Source organism: Vicugna pacos, chromosome 1, assembly GCF_048564905.1.
Source record: "Vicugna pacos chromosome 1, VicPac4, whole genome shotgun sequence".
Taxonomy (NCBI): Eukaryota; Metazoa; Chordata; class Mammalia; order Artiodactyla; family Camelidae; genus Vicugna; species Vicugna pacos.
The window spans coordinates 73195016-73208442 of record NC_132987.1 but is presented as its reverse complement, the minus strand read 5'-3'; the positions used below and the strand labels follow the sequence as shown (position 1 = coordinate 73208442).

Here is a 13427-nt window from a genome sequence, read left to right as displayed (position 1 = left end):
CAAAACAAACGCTGAGTACTGTTTTTACTTTTCACCTTTTTTCGTAAAAGCAAAACTCTCCAGATTTCTTTTGGTTAGTGAAACCAGGTACTAACTAGAGAAGTGGCATAGAGCAAATTTTTGAAAAATGAGGAATAACAGTATACAGTAATTAGAACAGACATTGGCAAACTATGGTCCACAGGCTGGCCACTGGTTTTTATAAATAAAGTTTTATTGGAAAACAGCCCTACCCATTCATTTACATATTGTCTCTGGCTGCTTTCACACTACAATGCCAAAACTGAGTAGTTGGGATGGAGACATTCTGGCCCTCTAAGAAACATAATTAATGAACTTGAGCTAATTAATGTATTTTGAAAACTGCATCTCAATATGATAGAATGCCTAAACATTTTAAGTGCAGATGCAACCTTTACCAAAATTGCCAAGCTCTCATGCATGTCTTGATATATTTCAAAGGACTGAAATCCTTGCGTATGGAATTCAGATAGAAATCAACTACAAATTGGTAGTTAGTCTACTTCTAAATAACTTATGAGTCAAAGAAATCAAAATTAAAATTAGAAAATGTTTTAAACAAATGATAATGAAAATATCCAAGCTTCTGAGATGCAAATAAAGCACAGCTTAGAGAAAAATCTGTAGCTTTCAAATGTATATGTAAGGAAAGAAGAATGATTCAAAATCAAGGTGTCAAGTAACCATTTCAAGAAGTTACAGAACTGAAAATAAAATTCAAAGAAGGTAGAAGGAATTACTAAAATAAAAGCACAAAACAATGAAACATAGAACAGATTGACAATGGACAAAATCAACTAAACCACAAATCAGTTATTTGAAATAACTAGTATTATTTTTATACCTGTGTAAAAAAAAAATTAAAATGGCTTGCCCATGGAAAAGAGACTTGAACAGACAAGGCAAGAGACTTGAACAGACACTTCACAAAAGAAGTTATCCAAATGGTCCAAAAACACAACTTCATTAGCTATCAGAAATGCAAATTAAACCTATAATGAGATTCCACTGCGCTTCCCAAATTGCTACACTTTGAAAGAACCAACAATGTAGTTCCACTCTAGTTATATACCCAACTCCTAGATATAAAATTGTGCTATTCATTCAATGGAATACCACACAATAATATAAATGAACAAACTACTGCAGTCCCTAACAACAATAAATCTCACAAATACAATGCTGAGCAAAAGAAGCCAGACAAAAGAAATACATACTGTTTGATTGCATTTACATAAAGTTTAAAAACAAGTGAAACTATTTTGTAATGTTAGAAGTTAGGACAGTGATACTTTTCAGCAAGAAAGAAGAGGTGCATGGTTATGCTGACTTGGTGAGAATTCATTTAGATATATACTTATGATTTGTGCATTTTTTTTTTTTTTGGTTGAAAAGAAAGGTGCTTTATTCAGGAGGCTGGCAACTGGGGAGAAGGTGGACTTGTGTCCAAGAACCAACTCCCTAACTTTTCTAGATGTTTGTTACACTTCAGTAAAAAAGTTACTTTTTGAAGAATCAGAATATTTAAAAATATTTATATGCTACTTTTTTGCAGCTTGTTTTCCATATCAGAAATTTCTGTTCTGGTACAAAGCGTTCCTCAAATTTTATAAAGCAATTTATTCTGAACTCTGTAGCCAGTGGAGTTGCTAATAGGAATCAAATATCTGTCTTGGTCTTCTCTACAGCCCTTGACAGTATATACCCATAGATGGACAGGTGGATTAATGAAAGATCAGAAAGATGGAGAAGTAATTACAGCATTTTTTCCAAGTCACTCCATTAATTTTGGTGTAGAAAAAAGTGACATGATAACTTCAAGAGCAAAGAATCCCCCCACCCCCCAGCAGAAAAAGACAGAAAAAGATCAATTAAATCGAAGTCTCTAGGAGGGAGGTTTGAGCATTATAGAATATATATTTTTTAAGTTCCCTGGTGATTTTAATCTGCAGCCAGAGTTAAGAACAAGTACATTTGAGCAGTTTCTACATATGGTGCTTATGTTTGTTTTAATAGTAAATTTGTTTATGATATTAAACAATGTGGGAATTTGTGCTTTTAATTTGAAGGAGGTAGCAGCACATGACTGCTCTGAAGTGCAGACTGAACTTCAGAGAAGCCTTAGCTTTACTAATTGGTCTCTGTATCTGACCTGTCACTGTCACCTGGGAGCAGTGTACTTGAATTCTAGGGCTGGTATCTGTGAGGCTAATTAGACCCTTTGGAGAACTGAATTCTGTGACACTGAAGTCATAAGGTCACAACTCTGTGCGAGTGTTAGTGAATGAGACGCGTGTGGTGAAACTGCAAATCTATTCCCTCATGTTGTCTTCTGTCTCCACCTCTCACAATGTGACTTGACTTCAGCAACCAGACATTTAGAGAATTTCAAAATGCACAGTTACCGGGGCTTTTATGAGAATAAGATAAGCCTAAGAAGAGATGGTAACTGAGATCTTTGTGTCTCTTCCTCCCTGGCTCTGGATTGTCCCATACCAGCCTTGCTGGAAACCCAGAAATCCAGAGGATGATGGTAAACAGACCAGAATTGAGGGCTGTGGGGAGATCTGGCCTCACGTTGCAGTCCTTGCTGTATGTTTTTCAGCAGCAGAGTAGAAGGTATATGAAACACATTCTGGGATTTTTTTTCTCTAGAATCATAAATCTTAAGAACAGAAGGATCTTTGGAAATCAAATCCACTCATTTCATTTTTACACGTGAGCAAACTCATGCCCTGAGAGGTTAAATGATTTGTCCAAACACACAACTATGAAACGGCAAAATTAAGACTAGCTTTGACTTCTGACTTCCAGTTCTGTGCTCTTCCCACTGTAACATGCTATTTCTATTTTCTGTTGAAAATTGTCCTCCTAATTTTTGTGGCCCTAAATATATTTCTCAATTCCATGAAGTATTTATTTAAATCCTGCTTAAAAAATAAAACTCTGCCTTAAAGCATTACTCCTAGCCATCTTAACTCTCCCCTACCTGCCTCCACATACACATACACCAGCTCTGCCACCGCTCCTTTTCCCAGACCCCACTGCCCTGGTGTTCAGTGCTGCAGAGTGTGACGTTGCAGACAGGGAAGGGCAGGAGGCTGTAGGGACTGGCAGGCACCTGATCCTGGGGTAAGAGGAGCTTGGAAGGGCTGTTTAGATAGTTATCTAAATTGTGACCATTGTGTGGAGGATGGATTCGAAGGGGACAAGACCAGACGCAGAGAAATTAGAAGGTGATGCAGTGGTCAAGATAAATAATGAGATGAGTTGAAGAATTTGGAGGTGAAATTGACAAAACTTGATTGGATACGAGGAGCAAGAGAAACGGGAGAGTCAAAGATGACCTTCTAATTTGTCGATGGTGGTGCCACTAAAAGATGAGGATTTTGAGGAGGGGAGGAAGAGATCAGTTCACTTTGGGACATGTTGAACTTGTGCAGATGCCCAGCAGAGTATTGAACATATACCAGCATGACAATCAGGAGAGAGAGCTGAGTTACAGAGAGCCGGCTGAGTAGAAATGCTTTAAGAAGGCTGGTCCACGTGATGCCTGAGGCGGACTTACCCGAGATAAGGGGAGAGACAGGCAGTACTCAGCCCTTGATCTCTGAGATCTTGTATGCTGCACCAGGGAGTTTAGACTTCACCTTTTAGATCATGGGAGCCACTAAAGGATTTTAAGCAACAGAATATCATGAACAGATTTGATTTTTAGAGATGACTTTAGTGACCATGTGGAAGATGAACTGGAGAGAGAAGAGGCAAATACACACATGGGGATAACTTAGTAATAAAAAAATATATGCAGCAGAATCAAAAATATAGTCCCACAAGAGTACTTGCAGCCTTCAACCCTCCTCTAGCCTACTAAGTGAAGATCTTGACACTTTGTTTTGAGAGAGAGTTTTGAGTGCGATAGCTCAGCTACTATGCTGTGAAAAGTAGAGATTTTTTTAGAAAATGGATGAGTGAAAAGGCTTTTATAACATTTTGCTATGTGTCATATTATGTAATCACTCTTTAGTATTTGGGGGGTAGACTACAGTAATGATTTACATTACTTTTCAATTTTTTTTTCTTATTGGATGCTCTATTGAGCAAAGAGGTGCTTCAGGTGGGAGCACATGTATCCAGGTTACTATTATACTAATAGAATCTTTAAGACTTGGTGAGCAATCAAATGTGGAAGTTGATTTTAAAAAAAGGGAGTCCAAGATGACTCTAACAATGATGTCATTAGTCAGGTGAGTATTACTAAGAGACGTAGCAGGTCAGGGTGAGGGAAAAGATAATACATTCCTCTTTGATCATATGGAGTTTGAGGTTCTTGAGGGACAGTCAAGTGCAGAAGCCCAGCAGATAATCATTCTTCTGTGACTGGAGCTCAGGAGACAGCCCTGGGCTGAACATGGAGGCTTGAGGTTCACTGGAATTGGTGTGGTTTTCTTGACAACTGAAGTGTGTGTGTGTGTGTGTATGACTTTAATGGCAATTTAATATATATAACTATACATACAGGAATGAAAATGTATGTGGTGATGGAAAATGAGATCAAGAATAGGACTGCAGGTCACATTCTCAGTTCAGGGGTGGTCTGAGAAGCAGGAATTCTTGGAAGAAATTGAGTCAGCATAGCCAGATGTGTAGGAGAAACCCAGGAAATCAGGTGTCTCAGAGCCCACGGGAAGAAAGAGTTCCAAGACGAGGGAGTGGTTGTCAGTGTCAAATGTCACTGTCACAGAGAGGTAAAGAGAGTTAAGGATTAAGTCACTGGATTTAGCCATTAGAAGGTGACTGGCAGCCTCAGGGGGATGGCGGGGAAAGAATGAATGAGAGATGAGAGCAGAGTACTCTTTTACCAGGCTGGTCTGTGAAGGAGAGGGAGGCTATGGAACATCAAAGGAGGGAAATTAGGGAATAGGGGGGAATTTTTGTTGGGCTATTTTTGTTGGTTATTTACTTTGAAAATGGTTGAGACTAGAGTATATTTCTAAACCAAGGGGTAGAAAGGCAGATAGAATTTATAGGAGAGTTGGGTTTTTGTAGAATCAGAGTCCCAGAGAAGGGAAGAAAGGACAGTATTTAGCACATGCAGAGTTCATACTTGGACCAGAGCGATGAGGTGGAGGGGTACAGGTGATGGAGGGTTGGTGGAAGATTTGGGAAAAGCAAAGGCAGTTCATGACAGATGGCAGGCAGTAAGGAGATAGCAGGAAATGATACCCTGAAGTCCATAGTCCAAGTGCACAATCTGGTGTAATTTCCCTCAACAAACAAAGTAAGGGTTTTGAACGGCCACTGTGCTCAGCGCTGGGGGCTTTGCTATTGTAAGATGAATACGATGCTCTGAATCTGACAGTCCTCTCTGGTCCTCACCTCAAAAATGACTTAGCTTTGGTCTCTGCCTGTCTTTCCACTTACTATTGCTTCCCATCCCCCTTTCCTTCTTCTTGGGCTTTATTATCCACCTGTATATATTTCTGCCCTGCCTCCCCATGGGCCCCTCTCCTTCTTCTCCTCCTGCCTCCCTTACTTGCACACCCATCTCTCTTGCCCTCTGTTCCTTTCCTCTTTCCCTCTCCCTCCAGCTAGCCAGCAGGAGGACACAAAGTCAGCTTTTAGGCTTTCTTATTTATTAAATAAACATTTGTTTCCTGTGCTAAATTTTTTTTAAACAAGTTGAATTTTTTTCTACTTCTTTCTCTCAAACTAAAGGTATACATGTGTCTCAGTTAGATTTGCTCTGTTGGCTAATGACCCCTGATAAAATAAACCTCCCCCACCTCTGTCAAGGCCCAGAGGGAAGGAAGCAGAGCCTTTCATCTGCAAGAGACACTGTGTTGATTTTAAACACTGTTGACTCCATGAGAAAGAGAAGACTTCAGTGTGATAGTCTTAAAAGAATGTGTTTTCAAAGTCTGCATGTGTTGTACTAGTAAATAAAACATAAAGAATAAGGGGAAAAAACCCAGAAAATTCATATTGATGTCCATACATTCAATGTTACAACAGGAATTCAAATGACAGGGGAGAATTTAAAAACAAACGTTTGGCTAAAGAAAACTCTTTGCTTCTGGAAATCTCATGCTGTCTGTTGCTAGCCAAGAAAATCAGCGTCCCCTTCATTCCCCTGACCTGGCAACGAACAGAATTGAGGGCCCCGTGTTGCCCTGGTAACAGGAGATGACACTCCCTACACTGCTGAGAGCCACACACAGCACACACACAACTGGATTGGACGTCGACTTTGGCTTCTTTAGGTGACTTTAGGCCAAGTGTTAATAACCGTGCTTCAGCAGAACCAATCCTTGACTCTGATGATGATTTCTGCTGAGAGTGGATATATAAACATTGCACCCATTGCTAAATTCTAAGCCTAGTCTGCTGACAGCCTAAATTGTCATTACCTTTAGAAATAGTGCTCAAATTTTATGACTTCTAAACAGCACCTCCAGTTACAAACTTCCTACTTAAATATCTTGGCACGCCATTTCTAAAGGAATCTTTAATAAAAATTTGTTAAATTGTTTAATTTCTATACAAGGAAAATTAGGAGTGGAAAGAAAGACTCTTTAGAGTGAATCAAGGGGTGAAGCTGCAGAGGGGGCCCAGGAGAAGTTCAAGTTCAGGTTCCAGAAATGCAGGCCACCCTGGAGGGCTGGGGTCATGCCATTCCCCAGATGCAGGCATTGAGAGGGCAGTGGGCATGTAAGAGTGATCTTCGTAACTAAAGGTGAGGCAAGAACCAGAGAGAACGAAAGCCTACAAGCAGCCCTCATATGACTATAGAGGAGACCAAATCTGTCACTGTGTTTTCCGGCCTCTTGAACTGTTTCACACACGTTCCTTCCAACAGCACCCTGGGCTACAGACGTCTGCGTCCCACATGCTCCTCACACTCTCCTTTTCCCAGTGCTGGCTCACTGCTGTCTTTCCCAGAAGAATGGAAATATCTAATAAAATAATTCACAGCAAATTATTAATTGGAGAGAAAGTAACTTCATTATATTCTTTTGGTGGCATGTGCATTTTAAGAAGGGTCTTAGAAGGTAATGCCTAGCCCCAAGAGACACAATCTTGGAGGGAAATGGAGACAATTTGGGGTGATCAGGGGCAGAAAGAGCTTGCTCCTATTCCTAGGGACCCTTCCATGGTGATTATCTAGTCACCACATTTTTTTAAAAAATGATCTTTTGCCATGAAGGCATCAGAATTATTTTGAAGTGCTATCTGAATTATGTAAAAGGACCTCAAACCTTCTTTTCCTCTCTCATTCAACCCACTTTTGACACCTAAACTCTGTGCTTGATTGTAAAATCTTAAGAGAATCCAAAGACAAAAGTGTCTACAAAAGCAAACAAGTACTTACTTGTATAGGTATAACTTCATGGGTATATAAAGACATAAAATTGATCCCTTCCCCAGTTTGATCATTCTTGAGAATTGAAACCACCAAGTTCCCATGCAGTGTACTTGTCACTTTTATGGACCCAGAATTCTCTTCACAAATGGGAGGGCTGTACTTGCATCTAGTTTAAGATAGCATCCTTTTAAATAAATAATTTTTGCTCGCTAACTTCTGCTTTTCTCTCACTTTCCCCCTTTCCCTCTCCCCCTTGCATTTCTCAGGACAAATGTTGCCTTTCACTTCACTGCCAGCCCCTCTCAACCTCAGGTAAGTGAAGGGTTTCAAAGTTATCATAATTCCACCTGTTGGTGTTACCCAAAGAAACCATGGTAACAGAATCAGCATGTGGTGTTGCCCTTAATCTTTCACAACTTGAGCTATATTTGTAATTCTGGAATGTTGTTCATGTAACTGGGATGTTAGACACAGTATTTAACCTTATCACCTGAATTGGTGTGAAATAGGAGGCATGACATTTGTCTGCAGATGTTCCTGGGCTCAACCTTCATTCATCAAATTGTGGGCCTACTATGTACCAAGCACTAGGTGCCAGGGATGGAAGGTGAAGAAGAGAGAGATGCAACTGCTGCCTTCACGGACCTTATAATCTGGATGGGGGTATGGGACAGGGAGTGGGAGGTCACCACTAAACAGATACACAAATAGTCAGTTGATCTGGAAATACAATAAAAGTAAGACAGATTTTCATTTCTACAGTGTTATGGGTAAAATAAATTAGTTTTTTATGTAATAAAGAAAGAATAGGAATGTCTAATAATAAAAATTATTAGAAGAATTGATATTTGTGTTGTGTTCTCCATTAGACTATAATCATAAATAGGATAAATAGATGAAAATTTGATTGATTCAGGCTGCTTTTCTAATGACACTTCTAGTTACCTTCCTTTTTCCTTTCATAGCTTCTGAAAGAGTAAAGTCTATGCAAAAGCAAGCTTAAAATACATTTATTTAATGTCTTGATATTTATTGTAAATTCTGTAGGCTGTCATACAGCTTTGGCTACTTATTTTTAGCTTTGGATATGCTAAAACTGGGATTAACATATTATATGGACACTGTTATAAATCTATTACAACCACTTGTGAGCTGGTAAATATTTAACAGCTGGTTCTCAGAGAGAAAGCCCTGATTTGTAGCGTTTGCCCATTTCTGCAGTGTAAATACCTCCACCACGGCCGAGATCAGGCTGCCAGCGCCAAGTCACTGAACACTGAGTTGGGGACTGATGTGAACGATCAGCTCCCCAAACCTGCATGAGCCGACTCCCACACACCCTTTCAGAGTTAAGTTTCCCACCAGTGAAAGCCTCCACAGTGCATAAATACTGCCACCCAGTGACAGAAGAGGACTCCAGGTCCACAGTCCGTTGCCTTCAAAGTTACTGGCCACTTAAAATATGAAATATTTGAAAGCACTCATTGCTAAGTGCAATGGGAGATATCTAGAAGCCGGGCGGGGGCGACCTGCACCCCAACTGCAGAAACGGTACAGTATACTAGTCCTGCACAGACCTATAGACAATATGATGTACTGAATGTTGTAACGTACTTTCAGTTTGTAGACTGAAAATCAGTGATGACTACGTACCATAGCTTCTTTGTATTAAAAAAAGTATTAAACATTAAAGCCCAAATAATTTATATATAAACCCCAAACTGGAGTAAAATATACTTAGAACAAACTAATGAAACAAAATAGAAGTTCTTTGACAGCTATGAAGGTCTTACTTTACTTGTAACTGTTCCCATTTGGGCCTATATTTTTATACCCTCTTCGATTGTAGGAAAAATTTTCTGTTCCTATAAACTCACCCAAACTCTTGCACATACTCAGACAATCTGCATCACCACTGTCTGCCTCTGTTCCTGTAGAGAGAAGCAGGTCACAGAAACTGGGTAGGTAATCAGGATTTAAGATGGTGATTTTTAGCCTAAATTCCAGACATTGCTTTGCATCTTTGTCATTTGCTTCTTTCTGGTAATTATCAAGGCAAGGGGTTTATTTGGTGGGGAGGGTTATGGTAATTTAGAGATAAAGAAGATTGATAATAATTTGGCATATAGATAAAGCTTCAGTAGATGCCTACTGTTTGCACAAAACCATATCTGAATATATATGATGTTCATTATTGCTAATAGTAACCATAATAATGCTTTTGAGTCACAAAGTATGGTTTCCCTAAGAACCAAGAATACCTGTTGGGAATTACAGAGTATTCACCTTCTGAAGAGCCCTGTATTATATGTATTTGAATCAAGCTCCAAACTGAAAGCACAAAATGCAGCGGGTTCTTGCGAGTGTCGCTGCCATCTGCTACGAGGTATGAACAGACTTCCAGACGGCAGCGTTGATGACACTCTTTAATGTTGAGATTATTTTTTCCCTATCAGAAGGCTTTGGGTTATTGAAAAAGTTCTATTTTTATTGCTCTGGTTCTCAGAATAAGGTTAATAAAGAGGATGTTGGAAAGCAAAATTAAGTTTACCATGTTTTGCCTCCCCTTTAATGTGATAGATTTATTAAAGTCCTAGGATAGGGGCTTGTTTCATCTGGTTTCCTCAATATCTTCATCACGTATTTCATGTCGAGCTTGTCAACCAGTTACCATATTTGTAATTATTGGGCAGAAGTCCCCTTCCTTCATTGTTAGTAACATCTTAAAAACTCAGAGTTAATAAATTTTTTCAGTGGATTTATAATATAAGTATATAATTAGTATAATCTCTATTATAAATGTTTCCTTATTCTGGTGATAAGTGAGAAATACTTTTCAATACTTTTCTCAGCCTGCCCAAAATTGTGAACATATTTCAGGGGGCTAGATGTAAGGGCTGGTCTTTTGAGTCTAAATGTCATCTCACTATATTCCAGCCAGAAAATAGATTCTTTGGCAAAAAAAAAAAAAGTCTAGAGGAAGGGTAGGTCTAGTGCTAATTTTTGTCTATGGGAAGGTGGTTAAGATTGTTGAAGAACAGGCTTATCTGCTTTTCAAGGTGGAGCTTCATATTTCAAACTGACCACACAGAGGCAAACCTTGTCTTCTGTTACATTTCACATATCTCTAATTCAAAAGGTTGCCTAGAGGGAGGGGGAAATCTTCTTAAATCTAAATTGGAATGAAATGTAGCAAAGTTCAGTTGAGAAAAAAAGACCATAAAAATGGTAAGGCAAGACTGTATGAACTGGCTACTTTCCCTTGTTCACTGCTATACTCCTAGTGTCTGAGCTCTGCACAGAGCTTTTTCTCAACATGCAAGAGATGAATGGCTGACAGAAACACTGGAGGCTTACTGAGATTCACAGCTGAACTTCGTGCCCAATATTACTCTTACTCATGTGAAAACAGTTTTGAGTTCGTGATTGTAAACATTTCTTAACATTAACAAGTCTTGTCTTTCTTTTCCTCATTCTCAGTATTTTCTATACAAATTTCCTGAAGATGTGGATTCAGTTATCATTAAAGTCATGTCTGAAGTGGCTTATCCATGTTCCGTTGTCTCAGTCCAGAATATCATGGTGAGTCTTAGTAACTCGTCCCCCTTCCAATTTGGAGCATTATATCGTCCCAGGATAAAGGAGAGCAAAGGGTGAGCACCATGTCATCCTCCTAGTATGCATCTCTGACAAAACTGCTAAATGATAAAAACAGTATCTTGTGCACACAAGTGGGCAGTCTATGTTTGTGGCCATTGATCTGGGGAGATAGAGAATAGCTGACTCTTCACCAAAATAAATAAAGGTAGGGAGGGAGGGAGGGAGGAAGCATCATGACGAAGAACAAGGAAGACCAAGTGGGCGGCACAAGAAAAATAGAAGCCTACTGTAGTTCTATGTTTTAAAATTTTTATTGTGTCATTAAGCCCTTTCTGCCTTGTAAGGTGTTAGTAAAAAATGGAGAAAGTGTGATATACTTTAAGACAATCTCTTAAGTTCTCTTTGATATAAAGTGACATTGATTTTAGAGAACATGGCATCAAGTTTTAGGAAGACTCTTTTATGACTGTTCTGGGAGAAAACTCTTGATGGTTTCTGGCTCAGTAAGGACCCCTCCTCTGTGATCCAGATAGTATGTGTAGTATGTATAGTATGACATCAATGATGCTTTTTATGCCTTATGCACGTTACAGTGCCCGGTGTACGATCTCGACCACAATGTGGAATTTAATGGTATCTATCAGTCCATGACCAAGAAAGCTGCCATCACACTACAGGTAAGACAACACTTCTGTGGTCATTATTGTCAATGATAATGCACATTTTATAATCAGGTTACCTACTGGACTTAGAGAAATCGAAGGGATTACCATTCACTGTGTGCCTTGAATCTCTTTCCTTTCTGATCAATTTTAAAACAAAGATTGCTACACCTGGTTGATGGTGGACAATGCTGCTCTGCCAGGTGCCCCATCCCCCTTGGGGAATCTTGGGAACCTATGATGCAGCAGGACATGTATATGACGGATTGCTTAGAGAGATGAGGGCAGAAGATTCCAATCTACTCAACAGGGGATGCCAATTTAGGGTAAAGTTTATCTGATCCATTTAAAGCAATTAAGCACATTCTACTGACACAATAATGTAAACCAACTATATTTCAATGAAAAAAAAACACATATTCTAATAATTTATACTAGTAACAGTGACCAAAAGAGAACATCAACTCTGGGCAGAATGGACAGGTTCAAGGAAATATGAACCACATTTATGCAGCATTTTGCCCTTTTGGTAATATAATTAAATTATTGTTTCAATGGTAATTTTATAGCAAAAATGTACACATGCATCATGTCAGTATATTTTCAAAGAGATTCCATCCCTGCCTTTAGAATGGTACTTACTTGAGGTATCTGCAATTTGATCTGTTCTCTAGGTAAGGAGATACTGTCTATTGAATAATAAGCTATGAGTGAGAAAAGGTTAATTATAATTTAGGGATCAGACCTAAAAGCTTCTATTAGTCAGGCTTTAATTTTCTTTTTTTTTTTTCAATTGAAGTGTAGTTGATTTACAATGCTGTGTTAGTTTCAGGTGTACAGCAAGGTGATTCAGATATATATATGTATATATATGTATATATTCTTTTTCAGATTATTTTCCATTATAGGTTATTACAAGATATTGAATATAGGTCCTTGTGCTACACAGTAGGTCCTTGTTAAGCTTTAATTTTCTAATGTCTCAGATTTGATATCTCAAAAATCTGCTCTTGTTTTTAGTATTTGTTTTTCCCTTAGCACCTTAGCATTAAGTGGTTCCAAATTAAAAAGGACAAAATAAAAAACCATAGTAGGAAACTCGGATTTTACATCATCCAGACATTAAATTAATAACGTACAAAGCTGTTCAGTACATTCCTACTTTGAATGTGTTTGGCAATAAATTATTCTCTTTTGAGCCCATGATTCAGTCTTGGGCCATTTTCTCAGTAGGTTAAAGATAATATAGAAATTTTGAAATAATTAAAAAGTCAGAGTTGTAGAAATACACTGGACCTTAAAGATCATCTTGTCAACCATGCTTCATTCACAGATAAGAAACTGGGACACAGAGAAGCCCACATAGAGAAAGTCAAAGCCAGGACTATGACTCAGGTCTCCTGATTGGAGCCTTTGCTTCCCTAACCTAAATTATGTATTTAACTGTTGACTATGTAACTTCTGAGAAAGTCATATTTCATTAGATTTTAAACCAACAGAAACTTAATAAAGTCAAGCTAAAACTGCTCTAAAAAGATAAAGTTTATTAATTAAAAGAACTTAATATACAATTATTACATAGGTTGTGGACATATTTTTTATATGGGATATATGTTAGTTCCAAGCACACCAGTGGGTACAAGACAGATTGAAATGAGAATAGTGTATGTATCTAATTTCTTAGCTGTAACAATTGTTTTATTGTGGATAATCTGGAGCAGATCATGGGGATGTGAAAATCCTTTCTAATGAGTTAAGGAGCAGGGGTGAGCTTTACT

General features: G+C 38.5%; 2 protein-coding genes across 3 annotated transcripts in view; one reads left to right on the top strand and one right to left on the bottom strand.

Moving 5' to 3' along the window:
* SPICE1 (spindle and centriole associated protein 1) overlaps nt 1-13427 on the bottom strand; it is a 153247-nt gene that overhangs the window by 95829 nt on the left and 43991 nt on the right. The window lies entirely within an intron of this gene.
* The window catches only part of SIDT1 (SID1 transmembrane family member 1), an 88003-nt gene that overhangs the window by 32589 nt on the left and 41987 nt on the right, over nt 1-13427 (top strand). Inside the window, exons 4-6 of the mRNA XM_031681114.2 lie at nt 7654-7699; nt 10868-10969; nt 11581-11664. Coding sequence (XP_031536974.2) covers nt 7654-7699; nt 10868-10969; nt 11581-11664 — 232 coding nt within the window. The remainder of the gene's footprint in view (nt 1-7653; nt 7700-10867; nt 10970-11580; nt 11665-13427) is intronic.